General features: G+C 49.5%; 1 protein-coding gene across 20 annotated transcripts in view; it reads left to right on the top strand.

Moving 5' to 3' along the window:
• RIMBP2 (RIMS binding protein 2) overlaps positions 1–23,975 on the top strand; it is a 286,403-nt gene that overhangs the window by 242,392 nt on the left and 20,036 nt on the right. For 9 of the 20 annotated variants that reach the window (XM_088659571.1, XM_088659570.1, XM_060269718.2 and 6 more), the window contains 6 exons: positions 1,553–2,017; positions 4,618–4,767; positions 5,070–5,228; positions 6,591–7,319; positions 9,853–9,973; positions 15,480–15,626. In XM_088659571.1, coding sequence (XP_088515697.1) covers positions 1,553–2,017; positions 4,618–4,767; positions 5,070–5,228; positions 6,591–7,319; positions 9,853–9,973; positions 15,480–15,626 — 1,771 coding nt within the window. The remainder of the gene's footprint in view (positions 1–1,552; positions 2,018–4,617; positions 4,768–5,069; positions 5,229–6,590; positions 7,320–9,852; positions 9,974–15,479; positions 15,627–23,975) is intronic. The other 11 variants (XM_035097548.3, XM_088659577.1, XM_088659582.1 and 8 more) reach the window with 5 other exon arrangements.

Raw genomic sequence — 23,975 nt, 5'->3', positions numbered from 1 at the left:
AGGGTCCCAGGCGGGACAGGAAGGGGCGAATAAGGGAGGGAGACCCATCCCCCCAACGCCAGAACTACGCAGAAAGAGGAGGGGAAAGAGGATGGGTCTGCCAAAGCTTTTGTGTTGGAGAAAGACGCGCCAAAAGCCATTAGGAGGTTCTGAAACCGACTGATCACATCACTCCGTGTAAATAGCAATGACTTTAGCACTGTAAATACGCAGCACCAATAAAAGAATAAAATGCAGAGCTGCGTAGCGTCGTTACTCTGAAGTAGTCCACTCCGGCCACTGTGACACCCATCTTTTATTGCCCATTCCGGGCTGCCCTACCACCGCCGTGGTGTCTTTTCTCCTGGCAGATCAAAAGGAGCAGGTGACAGCAAAAGTTGCAAGGTTTTTAGCTGGGGCAATCAGAATAAGGTCCACTATTTGACTGCTGATTCTGGGCCCTAAACCGTGTTTTATATAATCAACTTTTTATTTTGTTCTGTGTCTACCACAGCCGATGGCTGATGCAAATAAAGTTTTATTCATTCAATGCCACTCGCCCTGTGTTTTCTAGACATGGGTCCGAAAGGTTTTTTCATTTCCTTGGGAAAACCCACCACTTACTGCTGAATCAGAACAAACATCTATCAGGTTTTCTGCAAATGGACGTTTGCTGCGACTCAGCGGTAAACAGCGGTTTTTCCCAGGGAAAGCGGTGGAACAAAAGAAGAATCTCTCAGACCACATAGAAATCATGGGACAAACCTAAGTTTGTCAGGGAAGAGTCATAACTTAGCATAAATGCTGAAATGGAAATCTCCAGCCTTATATTGCCATAGTTAGCTAGAGTTAAACCTCCTGCCTAATACGAACCTATACATAAGTTTTAAACTTCAACGCATACAAACATAACATTCTATGCATACTAAACTTATAACTTTAGCAGACCTCGGGGTCCTAGCAAATATATATATATACAGTGGTACCTCGGTTTATGAACACAATTGGTTCCGGAAGTCAGTTCATAAACTGAAGCGTTCATAAACTGAAGCGAACTTTCCCATTGAAAGTAATGGAAAGTAGATGAATCTGTTCCAGATGGTCCGTGGAGTACATAAATTGAAGCGTTCATAAACTGAAGCGAACTTTCCCATTGAAAGTAATGGAAAGTGGATTAATCCGTTCCAGACGGGTCCGTGGAGTACTCAACCTGAAGCGTATTTAACCCGAAGCATGGGTGTAATTGGTTCCAGAAGTCTGTTCATAAACTGAAGCATTCATAAACTGAAGCGAGCTTTCCCATTGAAAGTAATGGAAAGTGAATTAATCCGTTCCAAATAGGTCTGCGGCATTCGTAAACCGAAAATTCATAAACCGAGGTGTTCATAAACCGAGGTTCCACTGTATGTCAAAGTAGATGCTGTAAGCTAGAAGTCTGCCCACCTCTGTCTCATATAGGGCTACCAATCGGTTCTTCTGGAGTGTCCTACTCGTCTTCTGTACTAGTTTGAGGGCCCTTCCTTCCTTTCCCATCCTTCTCAACTTGGCCTTTGTGTTTTATACATCCGATTAGGTGGCAGAAGTTATCTTTCCTATGGCTGAGAACACCGTCGTGGAGCTCATGAGAATCCGGAGCTTGGAAGCCAGGGAAGTTCTCGTCCGGACACTTTCTGTCCAAGGGGAATCGGTGGACTTGCTGGGCGCTGCCATTCCGCCTGACCTACTGGTGCCTCCAACCCCTCACCCTCGGCCAGCTCCCAAATCTAAGCCATTACCAAGTGCCGGCATCCCAGATACCAAAGACGAACATTTGTGTCCGCATGTAAAAAGGGATGAGTCGTGGGAGCAGGGCCGCGTGGCGTCTCCCGTCCACGGCCACACCCTGGAGCCTCCCGACTTCCACAGCCCACTCCAGGGGAGGAGGTCTCCTTCCCCAAACCGGATACTCCCTCAGCCACAAGGCGCGCCCGTCCCCAACACAGTCGCAAAGGCCATGGCCAGGGAGGCTGCTCAGCGCGTCGCAGCAGAGAGCAGCAGGGTAAGTAGAGCTTGCTGCATCTGACACCCACAAAACTGGCAGCAAAACCTGATCTTGGGCTATTTCACACATGCGCTTCCTTCCACTGGTGATTTTTACATAAGATAAGATATCTTTATTGTCATTGTCCCCTTGCGGGAACAACGAAATTACTCGGTTGCTACATCCACTCAGATAAAGCATTCCGCATAATCCAAAATTACAAAACCTAATTAAAAACAGTAAACATAATACAAATAACAAGTAAAATAAGATGGCTTCAAAGTCCAGGCTTTCCATTTAAGGCCACAATCGCTCTAGAGAAGAAACTGTTCCTGAGACGGCTCGTTCTTGCCTGCATTGTTCTATATCTCCGTCCCGATGGCAGGAGCTGAAAGAAATGGTGACCAGGGTGCGTTGGATCTCTTGATATGTCTAGTGCTTTTCTATGGCACCTGGTGGTGTAGATTTGTTCTAAGGTGGAGAGTGAGCAGCCAATAATGCTCTCTGTTGTTTTAATAATTCTACACAGCCCTGCTCTGTCCTGAGAAGTACAGCTTCCGTACCACACACATAAACCGTACGTGAGCACGCTCTGTATGGCACAGTGATAAAAGGCAAGCAGCAGCTTTTGTGGAAGATGGTTTTTCCTTAAAATTCTCCAAAAAAAAATACAGTCTCTGCTGTGTCTTCTTCACAAGCCCCCTTGTATTAACACTCCAGGACAGATCCTCCTGTAACTCAATGCCTAGAAATCTAAACGTTGTTACCCTCTCCACACATGTGAGTGTGACCTCTGTGGGTCCGGTCTATGCATGCAAGCAGAACAGCATAGCAGGGGTAGCCAACATGGTCCCTCTAGATGCTGCTGAACTGCTGGTTAGATGGCCCTTGGGGTCCCTTCCAACTCTACAATTCTACGTGTGACCCTGCCTACCCATGGAAGCGAGGGACATGGGTGGTGCTGTGGTCTAAACCACTGAACCTTGGGCTTGCCAATCAGAAGGTCAGTGGTTTGAATCCCCATGATGGGGTGAGCTCCTGTTGCTCGGTCCCAGCTCCTGCCAACCTAGCAGTTCGGAAGCACGCCAAAAAGTGCAGGAGCAGACAAATGCTGGCTCCCTTGGCCTGTAAAGCCAGATGAGTGCCGCAACCCCAGAGTCGTCCGTGACTGGACTTAACTGTCGGGGTCCCTTTACCTTTACCTTTACCCATGGAAGCAGAATGAGATAGCCGAGTAGGGGTAACCAATGTGGTCCCTGTCAGATGTTGTTGGACTCCATTCCCATCAGCCGCAGCCAGCATGGGCAGTGGTAAGAAGTGATAGGAGTCAAGCATCATCTAGAGGCCACCACATTAGATATTCCTCTAGAAGAGTTATGACTGGCAGCTAGCTGTTGGGCACCCCACTCCAAGCACACACACACACACTTGGATGGAGCTGGGGAGGAAGCTGGGAATATAGCCAATGAATGAGACAGGATTCCTGAGAGTTTTTTCTTTTCTTTTTTTTAACAATGATTTTGGTTGGTGGGCCTTGAGAGGGGAGCAAGCAGGTATACACTTGAGGAACATGCTGTTGCTTTGAGGAACCTGGTAGTACTATAAAAACAGTGCCATCTGTTGGGATATCACCATTGGGAGGTCCAGCCGGCAGCCTCCTCTTCTCCTCAGTCCCGGTGATTCCCAGGGAACACAACTCAGGGTCTCAGTGACCTGAGCACGCAATCAGCAGAGATCATTTCCAGCGTTAGCGTGGTTTGGCAGCAGCAGCAGCATCAGAAGGAATACTCAGAGAGAAGTCCTTGCATATTTACAAGCGTTTATTATAAAGCATCTAAAGCATCTCGGAAGCTAGACCAAACGTGTCTGTCTCCATCAGCAAAAACGAAAGCAAGACTAACATTACAATAGTACAACCAAACAGAAATATACATCATGTGATACATTCAACATCCTCTGCCAAGCCTGTTCCTATTTAAGGTGGAACAGAATCTACTATGAAATCCTAACACCATCTACCTACTTTTCCCTGTGCCTTTTAAATCTGTAAATCAGCAGATATAGTACACACCCAAAGTCCCCCCCCCCAATGTCCTCACATGACGCTGTAGGGCAGAGATGGAGAACAGGTAGCCCTCCAAACATCGTTGTACTTCAGCTCCTACCTAACATTGTCCAATGATGGGATGATGAGAGTTGTAGTCCAGAAATGTCTGGAGGGCCATAATTTTTCCCATCCCTGATATAGGTTCCTGGCCTCAAGCTTCCTACCAACTGGAGAAAGGAGGAGCCCCAAATCAATGTTGAATGTGTTGAAGAATCACAGAACTGCGGAGTTGGAAGGGACTGTGAGGGCCATCTAGTCCAACCCCCTGCAATGCAGGAATCTTCTGCCCAGCATGGGGCTCGAACCTATGATCCTGAGATTAAGAGTCTTACACACTACCAACTTAGCAACCAAGACTGTGCAGATTAAATGGGCTTGCCTTTCAGTGCAAACTGAATTGAATGCCTCCCCCATCCCTACCACCAGAGCACACAGACCTCACATCCAATTTTCCCACCATCCTTGGAGAGGAGCTCTTCCCTCATGGTGTTCCCTGTTCTTTACTTCACAGCTGGAGAGAAGGAGCGTGTTCAGCGAAAGGAGCGGCGCTGCACATTACGCAAACTCTGACGAAGAAGAAGATGGCTATGACTCGCCGCGTGTCAAGAGGAGAGGGGCTTCTGTTGACGATTTCCTAAAAGGCTCTGAGCTCGGGAAGCAGGTAACTGATGCGACTGCAGCAGCTTGAGCGTCAGGCATGTGCCATAGTCACAGTGTGAAGAAACTTGCTTCCTTGTATGTGCTTTAAAACAAATGCTAAGATCCCCAGGATGGTGTATTCTGCAGCTGGTGTTGGAGAGTCCTTTGGTTTCGCAAATGCCTGCAGCCCTGGTGGTGGCGCTGAGGTTTTTGGGAGCTGCTCCACCTCAACATCTTGAGGTTGGCCTTGATTTGAATGTTGAAAGTCGCATCTTGCTTTGTTCGCCCCTCTTTCTCCCTCTCCCCCCACCCCACCCCCAACAGCCCCACTATTGCCATGGGGAGGAGTACCATACTGAGAGCAGCCGGGGCTCCGACCTCTCCGACATCATGGAAGAAGACGAGGAAGAGCTGTACTCAGAGATGCAGATGGAGGATGGAGGGAGGAGGCGAGTCAGTATAACATCGCATAACACTCTCAAGGTAAAAAGCAACTATGAGATGGGGAAATCCTCTATGCAAAGGATAGGATAGAGAAAGAAAGAGAAGCTGCTGAGTTACTCGAGGGTAGGCTTGGATGGTCCAAAGGTTTCATGGACTAGCAGCATCTTCAAACGAAAAATGTGGTTGGAGATCCTAGGCCATCATGCTGTATACAAAAAACAGCCAGAGACTTCCCAACTGTAACCTCAAATCTTCACTAAGGAATCACGTTCTACATAATTTCAAATTTCTGCCCCTTATCAGCCCTGCTGCCCCAAGAAAAACCATGGCACACAGTCACACATATTCCTAGAATTACCTTGCTGGCAGGAACCAGGTACTTCAAACCAGGCCAATCCCATCTCTGTGCACCCCTTCCGGTCTGCCACGTGCCAGGGAAATATTTTCTTCAGGCGTAGTTTGTTTTCTTTTGCTTTGAACATCTAACAGAAAGCCAGTTTCAAATAATGTTAAGCTTAAAAAGTTGGGTGTTCTTTAAAACGAGGAGCAGAGAAATAGGAAAGCCAACGCCTCGCCTATCTTGGAGCTCTCCCTGGTGCTGATTCTTCTGCCTTCCTGTTGGTAATTTATTTAGCATCTGGCAGGTACCAAAATGTTAATCCCCTTAAAACTGTGTGTCACAGTATAGATTTGGTGAGTCAATTCATAAGATATCTTCAAAACAGGAGTCAGTTTAGATAGCCACAGTGCTAAACAGGAAGATGACAATATCCTAATTGATCACTGGGCATTTGTAGTCCACTTCAATAGAAAAGGAGCATTAATGTGCCTTCTAAGAATTATTCTCAGCATACAAATGCATGCTGGTAAATTTCTGTTCTTCATCTAGATTCTTTTAATGTGTGGGCAGGACAGGAGATTTTGCACTTAAGATAAGTCTAACTGAAGAGCGCGGTCTACAGATTGGAAGAAAGCAGAGGGGAGAGTTATGCCATAGGGAAATACCCCATCACCCTCACATACCAAAGAGACCTCCTGTGCAGCATCAACTTCCTTGTTCCAAGTGCCTGGTTTTCGGTTCTTTGTCAGAGCCTCAATATATCAGCCTGCTGTATTGACATCCTTGCACTAATTACAACACTGAGCAACTTCCTAATCATGTCTTTTATTTTCACAGATTCCATTCAAAGCATGACATCTTTCCTCACTGAATAAAAGCTGCATGCTTTCTGTTCGCCATTGCTCTAAAACTAATTCTGTCTTTATTTTTTTTCTTTCCTTCCTCTTTTCTTTCTTTTTCTTTTTTTAAATCACACACTTATTTCTTCTCCTCGCCTATTCTTTGGTCCGTTGTTTTTTTTTCCTTTTTTTTTAAAAAAAATCTCACGTGCACTTTTAAAGGGATGTTATACGAATAAGAAAATTGACGCAGCTTTTTTGGAGCAGCCTGATTTTGCCCAGCAGATCCACCACAGTAAAAAGCTGTTCAGTATCCCCGAAGTAGCTGAAGAGGACGGCGATCACTCGGAACTTTTGCACAAGCAGGGTTTAGGGATGGCCCACAAAATGAGGAGCACAATAGCTAGAGAGAGTAGATCTGCCAGAGCTTACCACCAAGACCTGCAGCACAACTTCTGGCACCCGGCGAAGCAGAGAATCTTGGAGGATGCAGGCGAGAGAGGCTATACCTACAGCAGGTCTTCCACAAGGAGCCCAGACAGCGGCCTGGACTGCGGCAGCGAGGAAGAGGAATCGCGCTTCAGCTTCCGCAACCCCTATGATGCGGCTTCTGCAAATGTCACGCCCAGCTGCTGTGCTACTGGCGGGAGCTGCTCGTGCCGAAAGATGCCACCCCGGCCCCTGCTTGCCCGCCGGAGGACGCTGACGAGGCAGAGCAGCATTGAAGAAGACTTTGGGGACACCTTCCCTTCCTTTCTAGAGCCCCAAGGCGAGGAGAGCAAGTCATCTTATTATGAGAGGAAGTGCGAGCCTCATTGGTGTAATAGAGCAGATAATTTGATGCGCGAAGATTATCAGGGAGGCTGGAGTGGCCACTTGGCAGGGAATGACATTAGGGCACCTTCCGTCTCACTTGCAAGGCCATCCTACCGAGAGCCCAAAGACCCTCTGGTGTGTTGAAATACAAAAACTTCCTTCTAAACATCTGCTTGCCAAATCAACCTCTTTTCTTCCTTTTTCTCCTTTTTGTTTTCTCAAGAGTCCATTCTCAGCATGTGTCTCTAGCTCCCTGCTCCCGTTCTTATTTTGCATTTTCTTTCCTCATTCTTTCCTACGTATTTAATTTCTTTTTTTAAAAAAAATCTATGTTGCTTTCACAGGCTTCTTAATGCTTCTGTTGTTGTTATTATTATTATTATTTTGAAAAAACTTGTGCCATAATGAAATGGGACTAATTTGCTTTACAACGATTATTATTATTATTATTTAACCCCTCACAGATAATCAATCAACAAATAGATACTGGCTTTTGTTTTCTCCCTTCCTTCTTTAAAAGGACAACTGAAACTAAATTTTAATTAAGGGTTAGCTGAACTACCATTTTCCTAACATTTGGGGTTGTTCTTTCTTTTATAATTTTTTATAATTTTTTCCAACAGTTTCTTTTTTATTGTGTGCTCCTTAAAATGTAACCACTAAGGGATTTTATTTATAACTTTGAAAATTTAAACAGCCACCGCTGCCAAACACTAACCTTATTTCAACCCCTCCTTTTCTCTCGCTTCTGTTTGTTTAAGGTCTGCTTTAAATATTCCATCTTGTCATCTTGTTTTTGCTTCCCTCACTCCTAGACTTTCAAGGACGAATTCTCTTTTCCTTCAACCCTTATCTCTGGGCAAGTACTAAGAACAGTCTCTCTCCTGTCCTGTCCTGTCGCGACAGTGACCTAAGGGCTTTGGAGTTAGCAAGATTCATGGTGTTTCTATTATCCACCGTCCTCACTCTTAAACAACAAAAACCATCTCTTCTTGCCTTTGAAGTTGCGAACTGCATCTCTGCATGCAGGAGAAAGAGAACTCCCCCACCCCAAAAAGCTTTTGCTCTCCTTGGCTGTTTCCAAACACACACACACACACACACACACACGCACACACACACACACACGCACACACGCACACACACACCCTGGGAACAGTTACTGCAGTTCCATATTTAATCCACAAGAGGGGCAGCTGTACAGGATTATATGGAAAAAGAGAATTTAGAATGTAATTTAATGATGTGCTTAGAGTAAAGAAACTATAAGAGGAGAATTCATCATAATGTGAATCTATTAGTTAGGAATTGTGTATAGATTTAATTTAGAATTCAGCAAGGGATAAGTAATATATCTAGGAACGCGTGTTACAAATAATAGGAATCAAATTTTTATCTTCTTTTTCTTTTCTTTTTTCTCTTTCTTTCCCTTTCTTCTTCTCTTCTTTCTTTCTTTTTTCTTTCTTCTCCGTACCGTAGAGCCTAGGCATTTTTATGTATAGGTTTGTTGTTTTTTCTTTCTTTTTCTTTTTTCCACTTTTAACTTCGAACTTTAAATGTATTTTTGTCTTTATTTGATTTGCATATGTGTTTTTATACTCTTTGAAATTTTTTGAATAAAGTTCTAAAAAAAAAAAAGAGGGGCAGCTGTGCTTGCAAAGCCTTTATATCGTCTGTCATAGACTTCCCTGCTTCCAAATACACCAAGAATGGCTTGCTCACTTTTTAAGGACTGCAGTTATCCAGAGAATGGGCATGTCAGAAATATTCTACCTCAAATGATGATCGTAGATTCAGCATTAGCTGCTTCTGCATTAACTAGGCTAGCAGGTTATTTTCAGTGGAATCTCTCTCTCTCTTTTAAATGATCCACAAACAAAATTGGTGCCGACCTCTCCCCCACCCCTTCCTTCTCTCCAGTTAATGTCGGTTGTTACAAAGCTGGCCCCCGAAGAGCCATTTCCAGCAAACTAGCAAGCAGAGTGTGGCGGCTGTGCAATTTTGAAGGGGGAAACAAATAAATTAATTTGAGAAGGTTTTGGAATCTCATTTTCGTCTTCTCCCCCACTCCTGCAAGCATTAATGACTTTTAAAAAGCCTAGAGGTGGCCACAGACCGAACAGTAGGGGGAAAGGGATGACAGGAGGATGGATGGTGACGCTGCAAAAAAAACGACATTCTGGCTGGAGTGAAATGAGTAGATCAAATAAATACAGGCTAATCCACTCTTCGCAGCTCCACTTCGAGGAGGGATCAAAGGGACCGGAAGCATGTTTTAGTGGCAACGACAAAGGCAAAAGAATGTCTTAAAACTCTCCTTTTTTTCTGTTCCAATGTGCGACTGTTGTTTGCAAAGTTATGTACCACATCAGGCCAGCAAACTTTTTTCTTTCGTTTGTTTCTTTCCTTTCCAGGTTTACTGGGCATCTGTCCTCTTCTTTTCAGCTAACCTTTCAGTTAAAAACAAAGTTTAGTTGCCTTTAGAGCTTTTGACAATGATTGACTTGATTTTCTGTTAATTTCACACACCCTGCCCTCTTCCTCTCCCTGCCCCCTGCCCTTTACTGACATGTGTACAGGTGTGTAACTTTTAAACCTGTCTCTCCCCTCCCCTTTTCTCTCTTTCTCTCTTTCTCTCTCTCTTCCTCCCATTTATTTTGGTTCTTAGCTTTTGAGTAACCCATCATCCTCCGGACGACCAGACAGGATGGAGCACCGGAGTCAAAGAGTATCTCACCGAAGCTCGGGAGGACCACAGCGGTCGCGGCCCATGCAGGTCCCTTCCATTGGTTAGTTGGCCTGACTGGTACATGTTGTGTTGCTTGCTGGAAGGGAAGCACAGAGATGGGTTGGCAGGAAGGGAAATCCCCAAATAAAGCTCCTGACCATGATTTTGATGCAGCGGGAAGGAACAGCAATGACACATTTCTGTCTGCTTTGCATAGGAATATCCCCACTGGATATTTAGCACGAGAGATTTTTGAGGATGAAACTGCCGAGCGGATGAACCATTCTGCTTGTACAACCTGGGTTTGTCACAAAAGGCGGGTGGTAACATCCTGTCACGGCCGTACCACTACAGAGTCCTAGCGATGGGGGGGGGCAGAGGGCACGCTGTGTAATTTGGATAGTCCTTTATGCCATTCCCCTCCTACTCAGCGAGTACACAAGAGAGAAGGTTCCCAAAGCTTTTCTTCCTGTGTGCTGGCATGTGCATCAATGCATGGACACATTTGAACATGCAGCCCCCATCTCCGCCATGTATATTCTTAAGCAGAGGTCGGCAACCTCCGGCCCATGGGCCAGATCCGGCCCATGGAGGCCGTTTAACCGGCCCATGAGCCGCCCGCTCGGCAAGTCCCCCGCGCGCTGTGCTAAACCGGCGCAGCGCTGCGAGGGGACTCACCGAGTGGTGCCATAAATGGCATCTGCGCACCTGCAGATAACAGAAACCGCATCTGCACATGCCCAGACGCCGAAATCACTTCTGCTCAGGCGCGATTTTCAGTGTCTGGGCATGCGCAGAAGCAATTTCTGGCTTCCGGGCATGCACAGAAGTGATTTCTGGTGCCACGGACTTGCACAGACATGATTTTCGGCATTGCGCCACGCATGTCTGTGCATGTCCAGTCCATGGACAATTGTCCATGGGAATGATCCGGCCCATGGCCGGAAAACCTTGCCAACCCCTGTTCTTAAGCAAAACAGTCCCATGAAGACGTTGTGCCTATATGTCTTCTCGGAATTTCGATAGAATTGGGAGGACTGGGAAATGGGGTGCAAAGCCTTTCTTATTTCAGTCAGTTCATAGAATCATAGAGGGACCTCAAGGGTCATATGGTACCCCCCCTTGCAATGCGGGAACCACAGCTAAAGAATCCCCATGGAATTGCAGAGCTGGAAGAAAGTGGAGCAGCTTTTTTAGTAAGAAGAGTTTCTTGGCTTTTTATTTTTATTTTAAGGGGGCTTTCGCTCCACTTCCATGCACAGGAGAATGGCTCTGTACTTTCCACATCCTTGTGATTCGCAAATGGTGGGTTTTCAAATTGCAGCATGGCGATTGGAAAAGATTGCCCAATATGTCCTGCTCACACCTAGGACAATTTCAGGCTGTCAGTGGCCACACTGCGCTTGGTGAAAACAAGCTGGTGTGTGGCTGTATTGGATGCACACGCAGGTCCCGCTTCCCGAACGCTCGCTATGCAAAGGTTCAGTTATCTGAACATGAGGAATTCGTACCCAAGACTTGCTCTACGCACTGCAGATTCAGATATCCAAACAAGGCATTTTTTTACTTCCTTGTTTGCCTTTTGCTGGTTGGCTGAAGATCAGAGGGAGGGGGAATGATCGGACAAATCAGAGAGCATTTTGCCTGGGTTTTCCTGGGTGCGTGCGTTCATGTGTGTTCGGGGACAAAAATCTGTGATTGGGAACACATTAGAAACTTCCCCATAGGAATCAATGGAAATTGTCAACTTGTTATGCAAACACATTGTGTTTGGTAAGCGGGACCTGCATGTTCTTACAGCACAAGCTGAAACTAAATTAGCCTTTCCCCAAGGACCCCGGGGGGGGGGTGATAATATCTAAAGAAGCTCATGCAAAGGATTTGCTCTCTCAGCAAACTATCAGCCAAACTAGATGCTATTTGCTACTTACATGTTATTTTACGTACCCTTTTAAAAAAGAAAACAGCTTCCAAAGGCTGCAGAACTGAGTGAAGGAATGGAAAGGGCTGCTTAAAATCACCCTCCCTTAAAATCACACAGCCCCCTCTGCTTTTCCCGCTGCAGGAATATTAAAACTATATCAAACTGGGTCCCCCCCTATTTTTCCGGGGGGGGGGGGGCTTTGAGGGAAGGGGGGACTATTTTTCCGGGTTTTTTCCAGGCCTTCCCATCTCTACTTACAACCAATTCAGGGGGGTGGCTGTGCTTGAGGCAGCTTCTTCCTCCTCCTCCTCTTCCATTGCAGTACTTCTGGTGGGAGGAGGATGGGGACGAGGCAAAATTAAAATTACTTGTCTCTAGGCTGAAGCTGTGGGTTAAACCGCTGAGACTAGGGCTTGCCAATCAGAAGGTCAGCGGTTCGAATCCCCGCGACGGGGTGAGCTCCTGTTGCTCGGTCCCAGCTCCTGCCAACCTAGCAGTTCGAAAGCACATCAAAGTGCAAGTAGATAAATAGGTACTGCTACAGCGGGAAGGTAAACAGCATTTCCGTGTACTGCTCTGGTTCGCCAGAAGCCGCTTTGTCATGCTGGCCACATGACCTGGAAGCTGTACGCCGGCTCCCTCGGCCAATAACAGGAGATGAGCGCTGCAACCCCAGAGTTGGTCACGACTGGACCTAATGGTCAGGGGTCCCTTTACCTTTACCTTTACCTAGGCTGCCATTGGCTCTGGCTCCCCCTACTGTTGGCCTCCCCACTTTCCGCTCTACCAGTCCTAATGGGCGGCAGCCACCATGGTAAGAAATAGCCTGTAACTCAGGGGTCAGCAAAAAATTTTTAGCCGCGGGCCTGTCCACTGTCCCCCAGACCTTGTGGCGGGCCAGAGAAGTGGCACCGGGGGGGGGGTGGAAGCTGGAAGAAGAGGCGAGGGGGGCAAGTAGTCCTCCTCCCCCAGCCCCAGCCCCAGCCACTGTGCTTACCTTACCTGGGGCTGAGGATGCCAACCGCCGCTGCTGCTGCTTCTTGTGAGTAGGCAGAGCGAGCTCGTCCACTCCGCTCTCCTAGCCCACAGGAGCAACCACGGCGACGGCGGCGGGGGGAAGATGAGCGGCGTGAAAGGGCTGGCTCCGGAGAGGGGCTGCTTAAAATGGCGCTTTGCCCAGCCCCCTTCCTCCTCTAGGCAGGGTGGGGAGAAGCCAGGAGGAGGGAGGGAGGTGGCTCCACCGCCGCGGTGTGGGTGAGGGAGAGGGGGGAATGGAATGGCGCAGGGGGGAAATGGCGCAGCCCTAATGAACAGAATCCCCACGCCAATCCACGGACAGTTCGTGGGCCAGATCCTGAAGGCAATTGGGCCTGATCCGGCCCACATGCCTTAGTTTGCCAACCCCTGCTGTCACTCCTGGGGTGATTTTCAATTCTCAGGATCCTCGTCTGCCCTTCTGCTCAGCCTGAAGGCTGTTTTCCTCTACTTTAAACCATGTATGGCTCACCCCTACCCCCTACTTTTTTTTTAACCCCGGGGGCCATAGTCACCCTGCTCCCAACTAGCCACATTCTCACACACACCCCTTTCGCATGCACACACATCACACAGCTGATTCATGCAGATGAGCAGCGGAGATCCATTTCCCCTTCTCTGCTCATCATGTGGTCGATCTGATCACTATGGAGCCTCTCCCTCCCCCCAGGGCCACGAGCCACTGTTGCCAAAATCAGTGGGATCTGGTGAGGGGGGGGGTGTAAGAAAGATTTTCTGTGTGAACCATATGAGGCCCCTGGCTAGGGGAGGCATAGCTAGGTTTGTCCGAGAAAACCTATGTCACTTGAACTCTTGTTTGATGTGCTGTAGATGTCCTCATTGTTGGAAGGAATTGCCCTCATCCTCCTCATTGATTCACCCATCCCAGCATCCATTTTCCCATTCCTCTTCATCAGCACATTGCATTTCCCCCTCCATAATACAGTGGTACCTCTACTTACAAATGTTTCTACTTACGAATGGAGCTCCGTCCGCAATCATGGATGCGGTTTAGATAGGATTTTTTCTACTTATGAATTTTTAGATAGGGTTGCTTCGACTTACGAATTTTTTCTCCCAATGCATTCCTATGGGATTCGACTTACACATTTTTTCGACTTACAAATGTGCACTCGGAACGCATTAAATTCATAAGGAGAGGTACCACTGTACTTTTATTTTTTTGGAGCTTGGTCAAGAGTACCCAACAAGGAAGACCCAACAATCTGAATGAGAAAACTTGAAATATGAATTGTGTCCCTGTGGTTTCCTTTCACTGGCCTGGCTATCTTCTGTTCCCCAGAGGGATAAAGGTGGCTTCTCCTCACACAGCTCATGTTCTCTGGCAGAGCATGAGGTACCTTTGCCATTTCTCATAAAGGCTAAATAATCATCACCACTAACAGTGAACTCAAGAGTTTGCGTCCTTTTGAAACCAGGGCTGCCAAAATTAAGTCAGGCATTTCTACATAGTTTGGGGATGCAGAAGAATATATAACAAACAAAAATTCAGCCCATAATGGCCTGAGAGGGACCTATGAGTTTCCACATTTATAGAATGCCAATGGCAAATTGTTCAAATATGGAGAGGCTGCATTTGTACATAGCAATGATACACTATGATTTATTATTACACAAACAAGCCTCAGGCTTGTCCCTTCCTCTCATCATTTGCCTGGTGTATGGTAAGAGAGCCAAGTGCCACAGTTTTGGGGTTGGAAGGAACTGCTGGCATATTTTTTTGAGGATCTGGTGATATTATTTATTGTGCCTTAGCCCACCATTTCCTCTGAGGAGTTTAGGATAGTGTACATTGTTTCCCTCACATTTTATACACACAATAACCCCGGCAGGTAGGCTAGGAAGAGAGATTGTGACTGGCCCAAGTCTGCTCAGCGGGCTTCGTGGCAAAGTGAGGATTTGAACACAGATCCCTGAAATCAACACTAATGATTGCACTACACTGGCAGTTTTGCCATGTGAATTACTCTCCCCCCACCCCACCCCACCCACATCACAAGGCTACTTCATCTCACTCGGCTGTTGAGAATAACCACCTTTCTACCAAAAAGAGAGAGAGAGAGAGAACAAAACAGCCCAAAGCGTGAATCAGCAAGGTGATGCGTTTTATTAGATTAGCACATGCAAGAGGAATTGATGGCGCTCCAGATGTTGGTGGGCTCAAAGGGTGGGTTGATGATTTGAACTCCCATCAGCCAGGGGTGGTGGGAGCTGGAGCCCAGAAACATCTGGAGGGTACCAGACTAGGCACGATGGTGGTGCTCTCCCTCCACTGTCAGAAGCAGCACGCTTCCAAACACCAGTTGCTTGGAAGCCACAGGTGAGGAGAGCACTGTTTGTGCTCAGGTGCTGCTCCTGGGCTTCCCACTGGGATATCCTGATGGCTGGGCCAAGATGAGCATTTGGCCTGATCCAACAGGGGCTCCCTTCTTAACATTTTTTGTGGAATGCTTTGAGGTGCATGGCAGCCAACGTCCCAGCCAAAGGGAAACCAGAGCCGGACGGAGAGCCTTGCCGTGCGGAAGCCTCTTACAAGGGAAGGGTAACCGGAGTCGTGCTTAATAGACCATTCCGTTTTTCTCCATAGAGATTACAATGGACAGTAACAGTGAAGGTGCTCGGTCAGGTAGTGAGGGGCATAGTTCCCCCCTAAGAGAAGATGCTTATTCTCGCAGCATTGGCGGACACAGGAAATGGTGCCGGCAACGTACCGTGGCCTCTGACTATAGATACGGTATGCCAAAACCCTTCTTCGTCCTTTGTGCCAAAAAAAGGGGCTGCTTTTTTTTAAGAACTGCGTGTGAAATGAGCGCCATCTCTTTATGTCGACGTTGCATGCCACGCCGAATGCCGAGGCCGCCCCTCCCCCTCCCCCTCTTTTATAAGGCAAGTCTTGTCCTGCTTTCCTTTCCCCCTCTTTACGAACAGGTAAGTTTTGCTTAGACTCAGTCGTTGAGGGAGGAGAAAGCTTTATGGTCATCTGCCCCGATTCCCTGCCCATGCCATCAGCTTTCCACATTGAAATGAGTCAAAAGTACCACCCCATTGCATGAACCCCATCCTCTCTCTGCCCCCCTCCCCCCACCTTTCTACTTGGCTGTGCAATCCCAATGGATATGATCCAAGCACATGACCGCTTTCTTGTAACCCCCCCCCCTTCAATGCTTCTGTTGCCGAAATGCAGGTGCAGGATGCTCGGGGGGGGGGGGAGCGAATCGACAACACCAGAGCAGTGAGCAGATTCAGATCATGCAGCCCTTGCCATATCCTTGCTTTGGGGGGAAATCCTAATAACTCGGTGGGACATGCGCCCAAGAAAGCATGCATAGGGTTAGGCTTTGTCTCTGAGAATTTCAAATTTAGTTAATGTCCAAGTCTGGCAGAAGCCTGCATGCGGATAGAACTTGTTTCACCTCTGAAAATGTCACAGAGCCCCGCTGTTAGCAGAGCTCAGATCTGAATATCAGGCCCCCCTGCTACCAAAATGGCGCTGAGGCCATGTAGACCAGTACCAAGCATTGCCGAAATCAACGGGACTCGCTTGCAAGTAGGGTGTGGTGTTGATTCAGAACAGGAATGCTTGGGTCTGTGAGCATTCTGGAGGCATGTAATGCAACGCAGCGCAAACTTGAGAATGGGGGAAAATAGAAAAGAATTATTACAAGGGGGTAAATCCTCTTTTCCCCTGGGCACAGGACACATCCCAGAGGCATCTTGTCGCCATCTTGTTTTGGGAAGCAGTAAGTGGGGAGGCACCATGAAAATGAATTGGTTTCCATTCCTCAGTGGGCCTCATAAAAGCAAACTTTTGTGCACCTAGAACAGAGATGGAGAACTTGTGGTTCTCCAGATGTTGTTGGATTACAACTCCCATCACCCCTGACCACTGGCCATGTTGGCAGAAGCTATTGGGAGTTGAACAACATCTGGAGAGCCACAGGTTTCCCCATCCCATGACCTAGAATCCCCCTCTCCTCCTTTCCCCACCATCTTGGTTTGGCAACTTACTTCTGGTGTGTGTGTGTGTGCATGTGTGTGTGTTTAGGGGGTGTGGTCCTCATACCCCTCTGTCCCATATGCTACCCCCTTGTCCACATTCCCACCTGCTTTACAAGAAAAAGCAAATACAAAGAACAAATGCAAGGCTTTGGGGCTGGCCTTCCTTCCCCTCATTGTCTGGCTGCCATGCATTTTGTCTGCCCTCCTGCTGCTTGGAAATGACGTTTCAGTAACTTCCCCCCTTAAAAAGGCGGCACCTCTCTGAAAAGGTGGTGTTCTGTTGAACAAAAATTACGTATATGCAAAAGGCATTGGGGGATGCCAGTGGTGAATGTTGACCTTGAACGACTGAGGCGAGCAGACGGGTCCTGCTAGCGGCAGCCGCGTCTCATGCAAGTGTGCCCATGGCAGAAATGCACAGTCTCCTTTGTTGTGAACAGAACCAGCCACTTTGTGAGATACCACCATGTGCCACCTCAACGTGGGTTGAGTGGTGGCAACGTTGCAAGTTCTTGTAATGCAAGAATGGGGAACTTGTGGCCCTCCAAATGTTATTGGACTTTCTGGCTGATGGGAGCTGGGAATCCAACAACATTTCGAGGCCCACATGTTCCCCAGCCCCTCTCTAATGGGAAATGAATTAGACCCTCTTACATATACTTCTACTGGCATGGCTGCTGCTCCCTCCACAGATGCTCCCTTGCCAGTCTGGGTAAGTATAAAAGCTTCTTTAAACACACAAGGAAGGCCCACCTGGGTAGCATCCTTTAGACTTGTCTGTGCGGGTCCTGTTGGAAACCACTGAAATCAGTGTGCCAACAAAGATACATGCACTTATCTTCATATGTGGTGTCAAGGAATCGAATCAAGGGGGTGTGATCAAATTGCCATTGGATTGCAGACGCCAGGCGATGGTGTGGGGTTGCGTTGGGGTACTGCTGAACTGCAGAAAGGGGTCATTACACTCCACCCAAGAAATATTAGCTATGCAATTAGAGGTGTCAAGAGCTTCATACCCAGCGTTGCTTGGGAATCCTAAGAAACCCACAAAATCTGTGCAGTTTTGAATTTGGTGGTTGAAATCATTGCTGTTTTGGAAGGTCTTGATTCAAAATGGCAATCAATTGTATCCAATGAACTATAATGCAAAATTTGGTTAAAAGCAAAACCCCATGCCCTTTTCACATCTAGGCCAGCCCCAGATCCAGCACACTGTTAAGGCAGGCATTGATGGACTCCAATTCCCATCATCCCACACGCAAAGAGCTGAATGGGATCTCAGCATGTCACTTTGTCTCAAGTTCCTTGGATTCCAAAGGGAATGGCCTGGACTAGAGTGTTCATGGTCAGTTCTCAAGTGTGGTCTTCTTGTGCATAGACAGCAACTTTGACCGGGCGAAGGCATGTTCAGGGGAGCTAAAAGCTAATAAAGGCCAACCACTCTGCTCAGAAAGACTTTGCAGCAAGACTTTTCTCTGTAGCTATCTATGCACTGAAAGTTTCTGTGGTACCATTTCGCCATGGGCCTCATTGCAAATTAAGTCCAGGTGTCTTGCTTGGAACACTTCACTCATCAAAGAGACTCTGATGTAAACACTTGAGATAGGGAAATGGGAACGGGGAACTAAGAGGCCCTTCCCACAGTTATTATCCCACCACCAATTGTGAAGTCCTCACAAGTCGACTTTCCTTGCACTTGCTTTGGTTAATGCTCATCGCAACTTGGAAAAAATCATTGAAACCAGTCAAAGTTAGAGGAAGGCATATTGGGGGGGATGCCAACACAGAGAGTATTCAGGAAATTTGTCTGCAATTGCCAAATATTCTGCAAAAGTCAACATGTGATGACTTTGATTTTAAAATTGTGTGGGATTGTGCGAATTGCATGGGCTGCAAGTGGGAGATGGATGGATGAATAGATAATTTTTTATTAATATTTATTTTTTTATTACACTTATATCCTGCCTTTCATCCAAGAAGCTCAAGGCAGCCTGTGTGGTTCCCCCACCACCACCACCACCACCACAAAATTATCCTCACAAAAATCCTGTGTGATAGATTAGACTGAGAGACTGCTACTATTGACCGAAGGTCACCTATGGAGCTTATGGGTTGGACCTTCATGTATGGGAGACTCTTCTGATCTTCAGCAGAGAGTAACAGGTCCAAGCTTCTGTCTCTGGAGCAAGGCAGGGACTGGTGGACTGTAAACATGCCAATCTGCAGAAGCCCTCCTGCCGATCTGCAAATTTCTCTGGTGGCTGGGGACACAATAGCCCAGCTTCCAGTCTTACCCCTCCAGGCAGAAGGAGATGATGCTGCTTGATCAGCTAATTTATTGCTGGAGAGAGTAAGTCGTTCTAGCACCCCAACTTGATAATTAAAGAAATCACCCTGGCTTGGGGCACTTGGAGCTGTATGTTTTCAGGACCCACCTTACTTTATGATTGTAAGTTGCTTTAAATGGTTTGTAATATCATTTTAATGCTGTCCCTCATCCTGGGACCTTACGGAGAAGGGTGGGCAATAAATAAACAAACAAATAATTTTGTCCGCTGGAGGGAATGATATAAAAACTGCTATGGCCAAAGGGAATAGCAGTATTTAAAATGTTCACCCGTGTCCAGGCACCACCCACCCACAAGAGGGAAGAATCAGGGGAACCTTAAGATTTGCAGAATAATGAAAGCAACTTTAATTGGGTGGGTGGGAAACCCAAGTTGAAGGGGCTCAAAACAGTGTGTTCAGTGGCCAGAGGATTCTGACTTGCTGAGGTTGGGGGATGGGATACAGGGTAGAGGAGGGGAAATTGAACTGGACGATTGGAATCCTGAACAGCAACACTGCAGCCTATCATTGCAAGTTCCACTTATTATTCTCTCCCCGGGGCCGCCGCTTTACTGCAGCCGAGCCTTTAGGCTTCCTGGTCATTTCATGTCATTTATTATGAACTAGTGTATTTCAGCCCGTTCAATAACGGGCTCTAGAACATCCTGGGGTTCGGAGAAGCGCTTGCGCAGCGCTTCTCCGAACCCTGGGACCTGTCATTGCTGTCGGCGGCAAGGGGACAGGAACGGAGGAGGAGAAAGCGCTGCTTTCTCCTCCTCCGTTCCTCTCCCGCAGCCGCCGACAGCAAGGACACCTCCCAGGGTTCGGAGAAGCGCTTGCACAGCGCTTCTCCGAACCCTGGGACCTGTCATTGTTGTCGGCGGCAGGGGGACAGGAACGGAGGAGGAGAAAGCGCTGCTTTCTCCTCCTCCGTTCCTCTCCCGCAGCCGCCGACAGGAAGCAGAACTCCCAGGGTTCGGAGAAGCGCTTGCGCAGCGCTTCTTCGAACCCTGGGACCTGTCCTTGCTGTCAGCGGCAGGGGGACAGGAACGAAGGAGGAGAAAGCGCTGCTTTCTCCTCCTCCGTTCCTCTCCTGCAGCCACCGACAGGAAGCAGACATCCCAGAGTTCGGAGAAGCGCTTGCACAGCGCTTCTCTGAACCCTGGGACCTGTCCTTGCTATCGGCGGCAGGGGGACAGGAACGAAGGAGGAGAAAGCGCTGCTTTCTCCTCCTCCGTTCCTCTCCCGCAGCCGCCGACAGGAAGCAGACATCCCATGGTTCGGAGAAGCGCTTGCGCAGCGCTTCTCCGAACCCTGGGACCCGTCCTTGCTGTCGGCGGCAGGGGGACAGGAACGGAGGAGGAGAAAGCGCTGCTTTCTCCTCCTCCGTTCCTCTCCCGCAGCCGCCGACAGCAAGGACACCTCCCAGGGTTCGGAGAAGCGCTTGCGCAGCGCTTCTCCGAACCCTGGGACCTGTCATTGTTGTCGGCGGCAGGGGGACAGGAACGGAGGAGGAGAAAGCGCTGCTTTCTCCTCCTCCGTTCCTCTCCCGCAGCCGCCGACAGGAAGCAGAACTCCCAGGGTTCGGAGAAGCGCTTGCGCAGCGCTTCTTCGAACCCTGGGACCTGTCCTTGCTGTCAGCGGCAGGGGGACAGGAACGAAGGAGGAGAAAGCGCTGCTTTCTCCTCCTCCGTTCCTCTCCTGCAGCCACCGACAGGAAGCAGACATCCCAGAGTTCGGAGAAGCGCTTGCACAGCGCTTCTCTGAACCCTGGGACCTGTCCTTGCTATCGGCGGCAGGGGGACAGGAACGAAGGAGGAGAAAGCGCTGCTTTCTCCTCCTCCGTTCCTCTCCCGCAGCCGCCGACAGGAAGCAGACATCCCATGGTTCGGAGAAGCGCTTGCGCAGCGCTTCTCCGAACCCTGGGACCCGTCCTTGCTGTCGGCGGCAGGGGGACAGGAACGGAGGAGGAGAAAGCGCTGCTTTCTCCTTCTCCGTTCCTCTCCCGCAGCCGCCGACAGGAAGCAGACATCCCAGGGTTCGGAGAAGCGCTTGCGCAGCGCTTCTCCGAACCCTGGGACCCGTCCTTGCTGTCGGCGGCAGGGGGACAGGAACGGAGGAGGAGAAAGCGGCGCTTTCTCCTCCTTCCTTCCTCTCCCCCAGCCGCCGACAGGAAGGACGCGCGCACTCTCCCCCCCCCGCCTCCTCCAACCGCCGCTCCTCACGGCCAGGGAGGGTTGTGAGGAGGCCTTCGCCGGCCTCCACCCCGGCGGGAGCGGCGGTTGGAGGAGGCAGAGTGGGGGGAGAGTGCGCGCGCGCAGTCTCTGCTGTCCAATCCCTGTATCCCTGGGGCACATGCGCAGTGACCCAGGGACACACGGGACATCTGGACGCAGGGACAACATGGACATTATTATATAGAATATTTGTCATAATAAATGTGAGATTATTGTGTAACCAAATGTGTAACCAAGTGCTTGCGCAGCGCTTCTCCGAACCCTGGGACCTGTCATTGCTGTCGGCGGCAAGGGGACAGGAACGGAGGAGGAGAAAGCGCTGCTTTCTCCTCCTCCGTTCCTCTCCCGCAGCCGCCGACAGCAAGGACACCTCCCAGGGTTCGGAGAAGCGCTTGCACAGCGCTTCTCCGAACCCTGGGACCTGTCATTGTTGTCGGCGGCAGGGGGACAGGAACGGAGGAGGAGAAAGCGCTGCTTTCTCCTCCTCCGTTCCTCTCCCGCAGCCGCCGACAGGAAGCAGAACTCCCAGGGTTCGGAGAAGCGCTTGCGCAGCGCTTCTTCGAACCCTGGGACCTGTCCTTGCTGTCAGCGGCAGGGGGACAGGAACGAAGGAGGAGAAAGCGCTGCTTTCTCCTCCTCCGTTCCTCTCCTGCAGCCACCGACAGGAAGCAGACATCCCAGAGTTCGGAGAAGCGCTTGCACAGCGCTTCTCTGAACCCTGGGACCTGTCCTTGCTATCGGCGGCAGGGGGACAGGAACGAAGGAGGAGAAAGCGCTGCTTTCTCCTCCTCCGTTCCTCTCCCGCAGCCGCCGACAGGAAGCAGACATCCCATGGTTCGGAGAAGCGCTTGCGCAGCGCTTCTCCGAACCCTGGGACCCGTCCTTGCTGTCGGCGGCAGGGGGACAGGAACGGAGGAGGAGAAAGCGCTGCTTTCTCCTCCTCCGTTCCTCTCCCGCAGCCGCCGACAGCAAGGACACCTCCCAGGGTTCGGAGAAGCGCTTGCGCAGCGCTTCTCCGAACCCTGGGACCTGTCATTGTTGTCGGCGGCAGGGGGACAGGAACGGAGGAGGAGAAAGCGCTGCTTTCTCCTCCTCCGTTCCTCTCCCGCAGCCGCCGACAGGAAGCAGAACTCCCAGGGTTCGGAGAAGCGCTTGCGCAGCGCTTCTTCGAACCCTGGGACCTGTCCTTGCTGTCAGCGGCAGGGGGACAGGAACGAAGGAGGAGAAAGCGCTGCTTTCTCCTCCTCCGTTCCTCTCCTGCAGCCACCGACAGGAAGCAGACATCCCAGAGTTCGGAGAAGCGCTTGCACAGCGCTTCTCTGAACCCTGGGACCTGTCCTTGCTATCGGCGGCAGGGGGACAGGAACGAAGGAGGAGAAAGCGCTGCTTTCTCCTCCTCCGTTCCTCTCCCGCAGCCGCCGACAGGAAGCAGACATCCCATGGTTCGGAGAAGCGCTTGCGCAGCGCTTCTCCGAACCCTGGGACCCGTCCTTGCTGTCGGCGGCAGGGGGACAGGAACGGAGGAGGAGAAAGCGCTGCTTTCTCCTTCTCCGTTCCTCTCCCGCAGCCGCCGACAGGAAGCAGACATCCCAGGGTTCGGAGAAGCGCTTGCGCAGCGCTTCTCCGAACCCTGGGACCCGTCCTTGCTGTCGGCGGCAGGGGGACAGGAACGGAGGAGGAGAAAGCGGCGCTTTCTCCTCCTTCCTTCCTCTCCCCCAGCCGCCGACAGGAAGGACGCGCGCACTCTCCCCCCCCCGCCTCCTCCAACCGCCGCTCCTCACGGCCAGGGAGGGTTGTGAGGAGGCCTTCGCCGGCCTCCACCCCGGCGGGAGCGGCGGTTGGAGGAGGCAGAGTGGGGGGAGAGTGCGCGCGCGCAGTCTCTGCTGTCCAATCCCTGTATCCCTGGGGCACATGCGCAGTGACCCAGGGACACACGGGACATCTGGACGCAGGGACAACATGGACATTATTATATAGAATATTTGTCATAATAAATGTGAGATTATTGTGTAACCAAATGTGTAACCAAGTGGAGGTGACACTCAGAAGAAAAAGACATGCAGATTTGGAAACGATGGTTAGAACTGAAATGGAAACACAATACATTCCATCTCGCTCATGGACACAAAGGCTGTTGTGAAATGAGGGTCTCGGCACAACTGCCACATCATAGCAGGGTTAAATGGTTGGCCCGGAGCCCATCTGATCCCCATATGGATGTCTCCAAAACTATGTGCCATAGTGGGGGTCAGGCATTGAGTAGTCAAGCAGAGCTGTAGTTTTAGGCCAGTGTTAGCAACTGGCTGCACCTGTTCATATGTTGCCTGGAGTGAGGCAACATATCCACTAGGGAGCGGCTAATCCTCACAGTTTTCCAGTACTGCAATTTTCACATCTATTTTCTTTTTCTTTTTGAGTCCTCATTTAAAAAAAGCTTTTCAGTGTGAATTTTTCCTAATCTATGCATTTCTGTATGCGATTTCCCCTAATCCACACAATAGGAAAAGCATTCCCCCCCC

Source organism: Zootoca vivipara, chromosome 16, assembly GCF_965207765.1.
Source record: "Zootoca vivipara chromosome 16, rZooViv2.hap1.1, whole genome shotgun sequence".
Lineage (NCBI taxonomy): Eukaryota > Metazoa > Chordata > Lepidosauria > Squamata > Lacertidae > Zootoca > Zootoca vivipara.
The sequence above is the reverse complement of the archived record's forward strand: the minus strand, read 5'-3'. Positions and strand labels throughout refer to the sequence as shown.